At 59.1% G+C, this 14,478-nt stretch overlaps 1 protein-coding gene across 6 annotated transcripts in view; it reads left to right on the plus strand.

Annotated features, from left to right (window-relative positions):
* The window catches only part of PIP5K1C (phosphatidylinositol-4-phosphate 5-kinase type 1 gamma), a 64,090-nt gene extending 51,578 nt beyond the window's left edge, over positions 1-12,512 (plus strand). For 2 of the 6 annotated variants that reach the window (XM_039466096.2, XM_074384801.1), the window contains exons 15-19: positions 491-595; positions 3,745-3,877; positions 5,869-5,946; positions 9,208-9,291; positions 9,574-12,512. In XM_039466096.2, the coding sequence (XP_039322030.1) occupies positions 491-595; positions 3,745-3,877; positions 5,869-5,946; positions 9,208-9,291; positions 9,574-9,576 (403 nt within the window). In that variant the 3' untranslated portion in view covers positions 9,577-12,512. The other 4 variants (XM_039466097.2, XM_074384802.1, XM_039466099.2 and 1 more) reach the window with 3 other exon arrangements.
* The last annotated feature ends 1,966 nt before the right edge of the window (positions 12,513-14,478 follow it).

The raw sequence follows: 14,478 nt of genomic DNA on the forward strand, positions 1-14,478 counted from the left end.
GATTACAGGCTTGAGCCACCGTGCTCGGCCCTTAACTGTGTTTTAATCACTGCTGCCTAATGAAAGAAACCCCTTGGTGTGCTGTGGTGCCCAGGGTGTGCTGGGTGGGATGTGACCCTCCTCTCTGTCCAGCATGCTATTTGGAGAAAGCACATGCCCAGGCCAGGCTGCTGGGACACTGACTCACCTGTCAGGCCCTCGGTTCAGGTTCAGGAACTCTTGTGGGGGTGGGCAGGATCTGTGACACCTAAGCCAGTCAGGGCCACCATTCACTCATATGCCCCGAGAGCCTGCTGGGCCCTGGGCCCTGCCGGCACCACAGTCACCAAGGGACCCGGGTAGACAGTCCCCAGGCTGGGAGTGACAGCCAGAAAGACCAGGCCTGAGCAGGAGGCTCTGGGACTGGCCCTGGAGTTCACTGGGCACTCCTGGGGGCAGGACGGGGGGACAAGAGGAGGGAAACTGAGGCACAGCCTCCCATTGCCTGCAGGCCACAGGAAGAGCCACCCACGGAAGACAGCCTGCAGCAGATTACGGTGCAGGTGGAGCCCACGTGCAGCGTGGAGATCGTGGTCCCCAAAGAGGAAGACTCAGGGTGAGTATGGTCTCGGCAGGAGGTCAGGGTGCCCACCTGCTGCGGGCCCAGAGGAGCCAAGAGCACCGCAAGGTTTCAGAATGGAGCCGTTCCTTCTTACTGGGTTGTATTAACAGGTGGTGGTTTTTCTGTACATTGGTTCTCAACTAGCTGGGGCTGATACTGGCCTCCGGGGAACACTGGGCGATGCCTGGGGGTATTTGTGGCTGTTGGAACCAGGGAGTGCTCCTGTCATGGAGTGGGTGGAGGCCAGGAACGCTGCTCAACATCAGCCTATCGTGCCCAGGACAGCCCTGCCCCAGAAAAGGACCTGGTTCCAGTGTCCACAGGACCAAGGGCAAGAGACGCTGGGCAGAAAGTTGTGTAAAAGCATCTCTGAACTTCCAAATCACAAGGGTTTTTTTGCCTTTAGTATTTACTTATTTTATTTTCATTTTTTATTTTCTATTTTATTTGCTTACTTCTTTGAGATAGTTTATCTCTTGCTACCCAGGCCGGAGTGCAATGGAGCGATCTTGACTCACTGCAAACTTCGCCGCCCAGGTTCAAGCAGTTCTCCTGCCTCAGCCTCCCAAATAGCCGGGATTACAGGCGCCCGCCACCACGCCTGGCTAATTTTTGTATTTTTACTAGAGACGTAGTTTCATCATGTTGACCTGGCTGGTCTCGAACTCCTGACCTCCGGTGACCCAACTGCCTCGACTTCCCAAAGTGCTGGGATGACAGGCGTGAGCCGCTGTGCCCCACATCAGTGCCACACACTTCTAGACTAGCAGATTTGGTGAGAATTTGCTCCCAAGGGTAAGGACAGCACCAAGCCGTGAGGGATCCACTGCCATGACTGAAAGCCCCCCCAACCAAGCCCGCCCCAGCCCCGGGCCCACATTTCCTCATGAGACTCGGTGGGAACACACACCTCAACCACGTGGAAAGAATGAGCGTCTCTGTTGTGGGATGGGACGTTCTCTGTGAGCCCTGTGATGTCCAATCTTTTTTTTTTTTTAATTGCGTTGTAGGTTTTGGGGTACATGTGAAGAACATGTAAGATGGTTGCGTAGGTACACACGTGGCAGTGTGATGTGCTGCCTTCCTCCCCGTCACCTGTATCTGGCATTTCTCCCCATGCTCTCTCTCCCCAGCTCCCCACCCCCCGCTGTCCCTCCCCTATTTCCCCACCGGGGACCCCAGTGTGTGATGTTCCCCTCCCTGCGTCCATGTGTTCTCATTGTTCAACATCCACCTGTGAGTGAGAAACATGCGGTGTTTGATTTTCTGTTCCTGTGTCAGTTTGCTGAGAATGATGGTTTCCAGGTTCATCCATGTCCCTACAAAGGACACGAAGTCATCGTTTTTGATGGCTGCATAGTATTCCACGGTGTATCTGTGCTACATTTTCCTTGTCTAGTCTATCGTCGATGGGCATTTGGGTTGGTTCTAGGTCTTTGCTATTGTAAGCAATGCCACAGTGAACATTCATGTGCATGTGTCCTTATAATAAAATGATTTATAATCCTTTGGGTATATACCCAGTAATGGGATTGCTGGGGCAAATGGAATTTCTATTTCTAGATCCTTGAGGAATTACCACACTGTTTTCTACAATGGTTGAACTAATTTACACTATGACCAACAGTGTAAAGATGTTAAATCTGTTTACTGTCATCATTCGGTTCCTTTATGTCTTTGTTGTTGTTAGTTCTGAGACAGAGTCTTGCTCTGTCGCCCAGGCTGGAGTGCAGTGGTGCGAATCTCAGCTCACCGCAGCCTCCGCCTCCTGGGTTCAACTGATTCTCCTGCCTCAGCCTCCCAAGTAGCTGGGATTATAGGCGCGCGCCACCACATCCAACTAATTTTTGTGATTTTAGTAGAGACGGGTTTCACCATGTTGGCCAGGCTGGCCTCGAACTCCTCAACTCAGGTGCTCCTCCCGCCTCAGCCTCCCACAGTGCTGGGATGACAGGTGTGAGCCCCGCGCTGGCCCCTTTCTCTCTGTCCTTTCTGTCATCTGTCTGATGTGTGTAATCCCATGCTTGCATTGTTACCAAATTCTTCCTGCCTTTCTAATGATTTTTGCTTGAGACACTTTTTTATTTTTGTTCCAAGAGACCTTTTTTAGCACTCACAGCAGCACAGACCCGAAAATAAAGCTCTGGGGGTTTATCTTCCACCTGGCATTCCTGCCACTGTCAGCTCCTGGCCGTTGCCAAACCTCGAACCATAAAATTTGGTTTTTATGGCTAAGAAGAACAAGAACTGAACCTCTGACGTAGCGGGAGGGCGTGTGGGGCCACATTCCTGGGATAAACACTGCACCCACTACATAGCCAAGGCTGAGGCCGTTCCTCACCTCCTCTCTGTGCCTCCGTTTTTGCAAAAGTAACACAGGGACGGTAGCTGCCCCGTCTCCATCCTTCACGATAGACTCAGTGAGTTAATCACAGGAGCCGGTCCTGGCCTGTAGTAAGTGCTCAGTGAAAAGGACAGAGAGGCTGGGCTTGTGGGCTCCCATCTGTGATCCCTCCTAAAGGAGGCTGAGGTGGGAGGATTGCTTGACCCCACAAGTTGGAGACCAGCGTGGGCAACATAGTGAGACCCTGTCTCCACATACACACACACAGAATTAGTTGGGCGTAGTAGTGCACACCTGTAGTCTCAGCTACTTGGGAAGCCAAGACAGGAGGATGGCTTGAGTCTGGGAGGTGGAGGCTGCAGTGAGCCGTGACAGCTGCACGTCAGCATGGCTGATGGAATGAGAGCCTATCTCAAAACAATAAAGCAGTAAAAGAAGAAAGAAGCTCTGATCCCAGTGAGGTGGTGCATCTCTCCCCACTGGACAGATGAGGCATCTGAGGCTGAGGAGGAACAGGCCCTCCCAGGGCGGCACAGCCGGGGAGGGTGAGGCCAGCTCCTGCCTGCAGGTGTGTGTGTGGTAGGCAGGGCCCAGCTGGCAGTGGGCTGGCAGGTTACTCCTGGGGTCAGCATTTGGGGGCTTCTTGAGGGGTTTGTTCTGATTTGCGTTAAATAGCAGGAGCGCGTAGCCTGCGATCAGCTCCCTGGGTTTCTGTATCAGCGATACTGTGTGAAGCCGGGCAGTGGGGAGGCTCTGGGTGGGGTTGAGGGTCAAGTCTCCCTGTCTGCTCCGTCCCCAGGGTGGAGGCTTCCCCGGCCGGTGCCTCTGCTGCGGTGGAAGCAGAAACTGCCAGCCAGGCCTCGGACGAGGAGGGCGCGCCCGCCAGCCAGGCCTCAGACGAGGAGGACACACCCGCTACTGACATCTACTTTGTAAGTGCCCCGGGATCCTCCTGCCTCCAGCTCATCAACCAAACTCTCTCTCTCTCACATGCTTCACCGTGTGCACATGCTCATAGGCATGCGAGAACACCGTGTGCACACGCACGCACCCGAACGAACACAGGCACGTGAGAGCACCGTGTGCACACACACGCACATGCACACAGGCACGTGAGAGCACCGTGTGCACACGCACGCACCCGAACACAGGCACGTGAGAGCACCGTGTGCACATACACATGCACACAGGCACGTGAGAACACTGTGTGCACACACACGCACATGCACACAGGCACGTGAGAGCACCATGTACACACGCACGCACCCGAACACAGGCACGTGAGAGCACCGTGTGCACACACACGCACATGCACACAGGCACGTGAGAGCACCATGTACACACGCACGCACCCGAACACAGGCACGTGAGAGCACCGTGTGCACACACACACACATGCACACAGGCAACGTGAGAATACCATGTACACACGCACGCACCCGAACACAGGCACGTGAGAGCACCGTGTGCACACACATGCACATGCACACAGGCATGTGAGAGCACCGTGTACACACGCACGCACCCAAACACAGGCACGTGAGAGCACCGTGTGCACACACACGCACATGCACACAGGCAACGTGAGAATACCATGTACATGCACACAGGCACGTGAGAACACCGTGTACACACACACCCGCACACAGGCACATGAGAACACCTGTGCACATACACGCACCCGCACATGGGCACATGAGAGCACCATGTACACAGACACCCGCACACGGGCACGTGAGGGCACCGTGTACACACACCCGCAAAGCCACGAGAGCACTGTGTACACACACACCCACACACAAGCATGAGAGTGCTCCCTCGACCCTCTGCGTGCTCTTTCACACCAGCCGGCACTCTCACACCGCGTTCACACCCACGTCCTCTTCCTGGTCTAACCCTATGAGGTGGGAGGCGCCTCCAGACCAGGCCTTTCCCAGGCTCCAGAGCTGCCCTGTCCCCTCCCCAGCCTTGTGCCCACGGCACCTTCTGTGCCACCCATCTCCATGGGAGTCATCCAGAATCCTCAGACTCTCAGCCCCTTGGGAGGCCCCGGCATAGGCCACAGCCCAGCGCCCTTGACAGCCTAGATGTCCAGGCAGGGCTGTGGCAACAGGACCTTTTTCCTGTCGCCGTGGGCATGGCCAGGTGGGCTCGTCCTTGAGGAGGGCCGGGTGACAGGCAGTGGCAGGAGGGCTCCCTGCTCCCACGCCGCGTGTTGGGGACTTGGGGCTGCTCCTGGGCAGGGCTGGGTCTGCCCGGCCCTGGGGACCTGGGATCCCGCCTGCCCTTTGCCAGGGTCTGGACGAGGTGGCTGCTGGGTAGCCAGCGAGGCCTGGGATGTCCAGGCAGCATCTGCACTCCTCAGTGGCCCCACTCAGGGGTCAGGCAGCCTCAGGTCACAGGGAGGGCGGGAGGCTGCAGCCTGATTCCCAGACAGCCTGTCCTCATCCAGCACCCCCGGGACGGTGGGCAGGGTGCGGGCACCAGGCCTCAGGACCTGTTTTGGGGGCATCCACTGGCTGCTTTCTAACTCCCCTGCTATCTCCAGGGGTGCCTATGGGGTCCCTGTGCCCCCACCTGGCCCTGGAGAAGGGAGGGGCAGGCCGCGTGCCTTTGCCCCCACCCACCCCATGTCGCCACCCCTCTCTCCAGGGCTGGTTTGTGCGTGTCTTGGTCTCCGGATGGTACGGGGCCCGGGGCCACATCCTGCTGTGTGTCTGTGTCCTGACGCCCTGCAGGGTGGGCAGCAGAGAAAGGAGAAGGGAGGCCTCAGTCCCGACCCTGCCCTGCACCCCGCCTCCGCTTGGCACTCAGCTGTCCCCACCCGCTCCCACCGCCTCTCCCGTCCGACCGCGGGGTCGCCGCCTCATCCACTGTCCTCTGTTTTCCTTCCTCCTCCCGCCCGCCCGGCCCGCCCGGCCAGTTCACGGATGGGAGGTACTGGATTTACTCTCCCCGCCATCGCCGACTGCGGGCCGTGACCTTGAGCGCCTCGGGGACTGTAAGTGACCGCAGCCGGCCACCCTGGGGAGAAGGGGCAGTGCCCCTCGGGCAGAGGGAGCCGCAGGTCCCCAGCCGGAAGCACAGGATCCAGCGTCCGCTGTTTTCCAGAAGGGCTTTGGGGAAATCATGGCTGCAGTTGAGGTCAGCCAGGCTGGGTCCGGGCCAGGCACCGAGCTGTGTGCATCGCCGGGAATGTCACTTGGTCCCGCATTGAACCGGGCGCTCCATAGGGCGGCACCATCGCCAGCTGCACAGCTGAGGCCCACAGCCTGCCCCTGGACCCAGCACTTCCGGGTCAGGGTGTCTCAGGTGGACGCTTCTCATTCGTACAGACCTGGCTGCCCTGGCCCCCAAGGGACATCTGCTGGCAGCGTGGGGGAGGTCGCACAGGTCAGCAGAGTGGCCACAGGGCTGGGCTCCAAACTGTAGGGCCATGGAGATGGGAGGAGATGCTGTCTCCACACCCACCTCACAGGTAGGGACGCTGAGGCCTCAGCCAGCCTGGGAGACCACATGGTTTAGTCAAAATCCAGGTACCCGAGCTCTCAAGGAGTCTCCCATGGACACTACATGGGCCCCATGTAGCTAGCTGTAGGATCCTCAGGGCCTGCTGTTGTCATTATGACCAAAAAACCAGGGACCAGAGAGGCCAAGAAACCTGCCCAGCACTGAACAGCCAGAATGGGGTGCAGACCTGAAGCAGGAGTGTCTCCTGGAGACAAAGCCCCCTTGGAGGCCGCCCTGGCTCCCCGCCCATCAGCACATGCCTGTGAGCACCGCTGTGTGCCAGGCACTCTGGAGTGACCCCAGAGGTGGAGGCCACCTCCCCGGCTACACCAGGCAGCTCCATCCCACGGGGCCAACAGGAAGCCAGCCACCCTCCAAGCCATGCCCCAGAGATGGACAAGGAGCTGCCCATCAGGCCTGCTGGGAGGGTGGAGCCCTGGAGAGAGAGCCAGCCCTGCCGGCCACCGCACCGCAGGCAGGAAGCAGTTTGCACAGGCTGCCAGTGAGCGGGCTGCCTGGACTTTGGAAAACACCGGGTTTGAAGGGGCAGAAGTTGTCGCTGGTCTCAGCAGCAGCAGGCACAGCAGGAGCAGAAGTGTGGGGGCCAGGGGGGAGGCAGGACGGCCATTCAGAACACCCCACGGCCTGAGTGCTGGCGAGGCTCTGCCCTTGGTTCTGGGTCCCAGCTGCCATTGCCCCCCACTTCCCCTGCCTGCCCGGCTGGTGGCTGAGGGGGTCCCTTTCTGTCGCCGCAACTCCTGCAGGACAAGGAAGTCAGCTGTCCTGCCCTTTGCTTTTTTTGAGATGGAGTCTCTCTTGTGTCCCAGGCTGGAGTGCAATGGCATGATCTCAGCTCACTGCGACCTCTGCCTCCTGGATTCAAGGGATTCTCCTGCCTCAGCCTCCTGAGTAGCTGGAGTTACAGGCGCTTGCCACCAGGCCTGGCTAATTTTTGTATTTTCAGTAGACAGGGCTTCACCATGTTGGCCAGGCTGGTCTCAAACTCCCGACTTCAAGTGATCCACTTGCCTCGACCTCCCAAAGTGCTGGGATTCTAGGCATCAGCCCCCACACCTGGCCTGTACCCCCATTTATAACACAGTAGGAGAGGGATACTGCTGTCCATGCCCAGGTGCTATGTGCACAGTGCCACCCAAGACGCCCCCCACCCTCCGACCCTGGAGAGCAGCTCTGAGGCAGCTGCTGCCACCCTCCTCCCCGTGGGCCAGCTCTTTCCGGTGGGGACCCGGTTTTGGCCCCACAGTTTCAAGTCCCCATGGGAGCCATCAGTCAGCCACCAAATCAGTACCGAGCACCCAGGGTGGCTCCCCACGCCAGGCCCTCGAGGGACACGGGGTGGGCTGGACCCGCCATTTTCACATCGGGGATTCCATGCTGCACGTGCAATCCTCCTGGAGGAACAGGCGAGGCCTCTGCTGGGGTCCCAGCACATTGGTGCCGGAGTCAGTCCTCTGAGATTTGGCTTCGAGGGGTGGGAGCTCGGTGCCCAAGGTCTGGGAACAGGGGTCTGGTGGAAGCTGTAGGACTGGGCAGGGTGGCACGAGCACAGAGCTGGGCCCTGGGAGAGAGTGCGGAGGTGGGGCTCGAGGCAGGAGAGAGGGTGCCCCCCCAGGTGAAGCTTGGGCACCTGGGAGCTGGCACAGGCAGGGCGCTTGTCTGATGAAGCGGTGTGGGTTGGCCTGGTCCGCAGATGGATAAAACGCTGTCCTGATTGGAAGGACGAGCAGTGGGTCGTGGGGTGATGGGGTGATGGGGTTGTGGGGTTGTGGCTGTGACAAGTGTAGGGGCTGAGGGACACCAGGTGGACGTGGCCAGGCAGGTGTGTATTCAGGCCTGGCACACGGGGGCCGAGGCAGGCCCGGTGGAAATCACAGGTCTTCTGTGCCAGGAGGGGCGTTGAAGGCTAGGGCAGTGACAGGAGACAGAGGAGGATGTAGGAGGAGGCCGGGGAGGCCGGGCTGGAGTCTTGCGGAAGCAGCCTGGGGCAGGCGGAGCAGGGGGAGCTGGAGACCCGGGGCAGGGCGAGGGTGTTGGAGGGACGCACCTTCCCTCCCCACTAGATCTCACCCAGACTGGGGACCCCTCCCTCGGGCACAGCTGGGGACAGCTCTGCCTGTCCCTTGCCCTGGACCTGCCTGTCCCTGTGTCCTTCTGGGCTCTTAGAGGGCAAGTAGCCCGAGCCTCAGTCTCTCCTGAGCACACCTGTGTGGGCAGAGGGGGCTGGCCCTGCCCACGCACAGGCAGCCGTGTGTTCAAAGTCCCGAAAGGCTTCTGTGTCAGGAAGTAGCTCCAGCACTCCGACCTCCCAGGACTCCCGTAGAGAGCCCCTAGGAGCCCGTGCGCTGGTGCCCGTGTCGCAGGCAGGACTGGGGGCTGCGGTGGGGATGGGCTGTGGAGGAGGAGGAGGAACAATCGGGTTCCAGGTCGCGACCCCAACGCGCTTCCGCCGGCTCTGTCACCCACTGTCTCAGGCCCTGCTTCGACTGAACTAACCGCTTTCTGCCGCCGCCCCCCCCCCCCGCCCCCTGCCACACTGAGCGGAGGCCCCAGGCCCATCCAGGTTGGGAGCGGGTCCACCAGGTCAAAGGGGCAGCCGGGCCGAGCCGCCCCTCGTCCTCCATGGGGGATTCGCCTCTTTTATGTTCTCCTGTCTCTTCCTTCTCCCTCTGCCTCTCTCGCGCCTCCTCGCACCCTGCTCTTCTGCGCCCTCCTGCACGCGCCCACCCGCCAGCCCACCGATGAGAGGAGCTGGGTGTACTCCCCGCTCCACTATAGCACGCAGGCCCCCCCGGCCTCCGACGGCGAGAGCGACACAGTAAGTGCGGCCCAGGCGCGCCCGCTGGCCCCGCGGGGTCCGAGGTTCTACTGAGCGCGGTCCCCAGCCTCCGGGACAGACAGGGACTGAGGCCCGGGCGGGAGGGCACAGGCCGCCCAGAGCTCCACCTTGGGCTTTCTGGCGCTGGGGTGGCTGTGGGGTCAGTGTCTCGGGGCCTGTGTTGGCCCAAGGAAGCCAGTCCCTGGCAGGGGGCTTGGCGGGTGGCTGGGGGGTCCCTGAGCCGCCCACCTCCCACCCTCACCCGCCCTCTTGCTCTTGCAGTAATTTCTATGCAGTCCCCGACCCAGCGCCGAGCACCGCTTCCGCTCCGGCCGCCCCCAGAGGCGCCGCCCACCCCGCTGAGGCCCGGAGCTCGGGAGACGCCCGCCTCGCCGCCCACCGGACCTCGTCCTCCCCCTGCACGGATGCCGACGGTCAGGCCCCTTCCCCCGTCGGCGGCCTGCCCCCGCGAGACCGGCCCTCCCGAGCGGCAAATCGCGTTTGAGTCCTTGCTCTGCACAGAGACGGAAGCGCGTGTTCGCTTTTAGGAAAAGAACAAAACAGACACACACACGAAACAGACAAAGAAGAACCCCATCCACTGCACTCCTTGGTTCTTTGCTGTGCCTGCATGTGTCCTGAGGGAGCCAGGCTGTTCCCAGTGGCCTCTGGGGACCTGAGCCCCAGGGACCCCATGGGCCTGCCAAGGGTATGGTCCCACCCACTCCGCCTCCATCTAGCTGGGAAGCGGACCCTCCCACCCTCAGCTCGGGTTTGGGGGCCTCAATGCAGGACATGTGACCTGAGTGTCAGCTGTGGGAACAGCCCTCACCCTGCCGAGCACTGTGGCCGCTCAGCATCTGTGCTCCCGCCACAGTGGGGCCCTGGCGCCCACCTCCCAGGTGCCCCTCGAGCAAGAACCTCCAGCACCTCCAATCCAGAGCACCGCATCTGGAGGGCCAGGCCTCCTCTTGCCCCGGCCGCCACCCCCTCGGGCGGAGCTTAGGGCTCGGGATTCGTCCTTCGTTTCTGATGGCGGCTACCGAGCAACTGCGATGGAGGGTACGGCGACAGAGACACTTTCTTCCAGGCTGGACAGAGCGGGAGGCCGGGCCTTGGGACACAGGACACCAGCTTAGGGCGGAAGATCGGGCTCCCGGCCCCCTCCGCCTGGAGGCATGGGCTAGCGGCGCAGGCCGGGCTCCGCAGGCATCGCCTTCAGGACTGGCCTGGTGTCCCCTGCCTTTCTTGTTTGAGTGATGTGATGTCTCCGAGGAGAGGAGAGAAGACTGTTTCTGGCTTGTGACTCTCCAGCAGGGCAGCGATCCCAGCGTTGGGACCGAGCCCAGACCGGTCTGGGCAGCTTCCTGGGCCCGCAGCGCTTAGAGGTGCTGGTCAGAGCCCAGAGCTGGGCAGCTGCCCACCCTGCTCTTCCCTAGGACCCTTGAGAGGGGCTTGTTGGTGATGGGCGTAGGGATTCCCCACTGCCGAGACGTGCCCAGGATGGGAGGAGCTGGGGTGGCCCAGAGCAGAAGCCGCACCTTCAGGAAAAATGCTTCTCCCGCCCTGGCAGAGCCGGGTGTGGGGTCTGAGGTGGCCAGAGAACCTCCCAGGCAGGGGTCTGTGTTTTGTCTATGGCAAGCTCCGTGCGACACGGTGCCACCTGCTGTTCCCATCACGTTGGCCTCCCTCGCAGCCCACGCACTGTGCCTGCAGAGAAGCCGGCCCCTCCCCAAGGCCCCCAGTGAGGGTACACTCCACACAAGCCAGCCCTCGAGTCTCTGCCCAGGAGAGGGGACGACCCTCCACGGGAACCAGCTACCCGCGTGGCTCCCAGCACCCATCAGGACAAGCCAATGTAGGGTCCTCCCTGCCTGCTCAGAGGGTCTGTCCAGCCCTGGGAAGTGACCTTGGCCCCAGTTCACAGCCTGGTGCCCGTCTGCTGGTACCAGCCGCCCACCAATCAGCCCCCGCCTTATGCCTCCAAAGGACACCCAGTGGGCACCCCAGGGAGGTTGGGGGCATAGGTCAGAAGGGGTGTCTGGGACCTGGATGACCAAGGGGGACAGGGGCGTCATCATCTCAAAGGCCCGCATCCCCGGAGGCCACACTGAGCCTCCCAGGGAGTCCTCAAGTCCCTCTGCCCAGAGCCCTGGCACCAGAGACGTCAGGAGCCTGTGGGGGTGACTCTGAGCAGCAGGTGTGGCCCCGCACCACGTCCAGGGTGGCCTCCCTCTGCTGAGTGAGTCACGTGACACCAGTGCCCGGCCGACGCACACTTGCCGGAGAAATTTGCAAACCTCTGTGGCTATCTTGACATTTCTATTTTCGTGTTGTCTCCAAGACTCCTTTGGAGACTGACTTCGTGTTGGTTGCGTTGTTTGGTTCCTTCTCAGAGAACTGTAAACCGAGGCTGACGTGCTCCACTGACTGTGCCGAGGGGCAGGGCGGGAGGACGGCAAGACCTATTTATAATAGTTAGCGAACTCGGCCTCCCTCAGACCCCGAGAGAGAGGCCCTGGACCCACCCCGCTGCCCCCCATGATGGAAGTCTGTAAATACCTTGGTGACCAATGCCCACTTCCCCTCCTGGCTCACCTCTAAGGGCTGCTGTCCACTGAGAATGTGGACAGTGTCCGAATTCCTGTACTGTAAAGACTAAAAGGTGTTTCCTCTGAGACTGACAAGGTGGAAACTTCCATGTGTCCCCTGCCAGGCTCCGTCCCCCTCAGCCATCCCGACATGTCCCCGTTCCCCTGACACCTGGCTCAGTGCAATACTCCCATGGCCGTGGGGTCCTTCACCATGGTACTGTCTCCACAGCCCCTCAGTCCCCACCCCAGGACAGGCGCCCGCCATCTCCTCCCCTCCTCTGGCGGCTCAGTTGCTCTGCCTGTCTCCACCCCAGTCCCATTTTTATGGCCGAACTGATTCCGAAACAAAATTAAACTGCAAACCTCGCGTGTCTTAACTGCCCCGGGGTTCTGCTCCATTGCTCCGCCCCGTGGTCTGGTGCGTGACAATCCGAAGCGCTGCGCCTTGTGGCAGAGATGAGGGTGCTGTGTCCCTCAAACCCAGAGCCGTGGGCGCCTCTGAAACCATACAGCCACTCCTGGCCCCAGACAACACTGGTATGCAGCCCAGATCCCCTGCCCCACCCATCCCTGCCACACCCCCTCTTTTTATGTCAAAGAGATCTCTAATAAATCGGGTAATAAGCATCCGCTCACTTGTCTGCCTCTCTGTGGGTTCTGGAAGTCTGGTTGGGAGTCTGAGGACTGATTTTGTTTTGTGTTTTGTTTTCTGAGTTTTTCTTTTTTTTTTTCTTTTTCTTTTTTTTTTTGAGATGGAGTTTCACTCTGTCGCCCAGGCTGGAGTGTAGTGGTGAGATCTCAGCTGACTGCAACCTCTGTCTCCCAAGTTCAAGTCATTCTCCTGCCTCAGCCTCTCCACTAGCTGGGATTACAGGCACCTGCCACTGCACCCGGCTAATTTTTTGGTATTTTTAGTAGAGACATAGTTTCATTGTGTTGTCTCAAACTCCTGACCTCAAAGGACCTGCCCGACTCAGCCTCCCAGGTGCTGGGATTATAGGCGTGAGCCACCGCACCCAGCCTGAGGACTGACTTTGAATCTCAGGAAAGCAACCTTTGTGAGATTGATGCTAATACCGGTAATAGGACCCAAACACCTTCACGGCTGTGAACCTCCTTCAGGTCCCAGCTCAGCCCAGAAAACATTTTATGCTTCCGCTGTCACTGCAGCCCCCCAACGTTTGTATTTGCTCTGCTAGAGCAGTTCAAATTCAGTCACGGTTGGACCGCTTGAAAACATTTCTCTTGGACTCCCACATTGAGAAACTACATGGAAAGTAAGATCCTGGCCAGGCGTGGTCGCTCATGCCTGTAATCCCAGCTGCTCAGGAGGCTAAGGCCAGAGAATTGCTTGAACCTCGGAGGCAGAGTCTGCAGTGAGCTGAGATCGTGCCACTGCACTCCAGCCTGGGCAACAGAGCAAGACTGTCAAAAAAAAGAGGAAAAGTAAGATCCTATCTGTAAGGGAGCCCTTGGGAACACCACCATTTTCAGCACAGCTGTTTTATAAACTGAACATAAAGGTGATCTAGCTTTTGGGGGTGTTTTTGTTTTGTTTTTGAGATGGGGGTCTCACTGTCGCCCAGGCTGGAATGCAATGGTACGATCTCGGCTCACTGCAACCTCCACCTCCCAGGTTCAAGTAGTTTTACCCAGCCTCTGAGTAGTTGGGATTATAGGTGCCCGCCACTACACCTGGCTGAATTTTGTATCTTTAGTAGAGATGGGGTTTCACCATGTTGACCAGCCTGGTCTCGAACTCCTGACCTCAGGTGATCCACCCAGCTCGGCCTCCGAAAGGGCTGGGATTACAGGTATGAGCCACAACACCTTGCCTATTTATTTTTTTGAGACAGAGGCTTGCCGTTTCGCTCAAGACTGGAGTGCATTAGTGCGATCTCAGCTCACAGCAACCTCCATCTCCCGATTCTTCTGCCTCAGCCTCCCGAGTATCTGGAATTAAAAGCACACCACCATGCCCGGCTAATTCTTGTGTTTTTAGTAGAGATGGTGGCCAAGTGGTCTCAAACTCCTGATCTCAAGTGATCCACCCGCCTCGGCCTCCCAAAATGCTGGGATTACAGGCATAAGCCACTGCACCCAACTCAAAATAAACTTTTTTTTTTTTGAGACAGAGTCTCGCTGTCACGACGCTGGAGTACAGTGGCACAATCTTGGCTCACTGCAACCTCTGCCTCCCAGATTCAAGGGATTATCCTGCCTCAGCCTGTCAAGTAGCTGGGATTACAGACATGCACCACCACGCCCCTCTAATTTTTGTATTTTTAATAGAGACAGGGTTTCACTATGTGAAAATGGTCAGGATGGTCTCCATCTCCTGACCTCGTGATCCACCCACCTCAGCCTCCCTAAATGCTGGGATTACAGGCGTGAGCCACTATGGCCAAGATAAACATTTTAAAGGTTAGCTTAAACTGTTTTCATCCCCCCAAAACAGCCCCTCCCAGCCCCGACCGGTTAGAACTGCAAGGGATGGTAGTAGCATCAAACATGGGCTGGAGAAGCTCAGAATGGGACATCAGCATCTTCCAGGGCGCTGGCCTCCAGCCTTGCCCCTGAAGTCTTTCTTCCC

This window comes from Saimiri boliviensis, chromosome 14 (genome assembly GCF_048565385.1).
Source record: "Saimiri boliviensis isolate mSaiBol1 chromosome 14, mSaiBol1.pri, whole genome shotgun sequence".
Lineage (NCBI taxonomy): Eukaryota > Metazoa > Chordata > Mammalia > Primates > Cebidae > Saimiri > Saimiri boliviensis.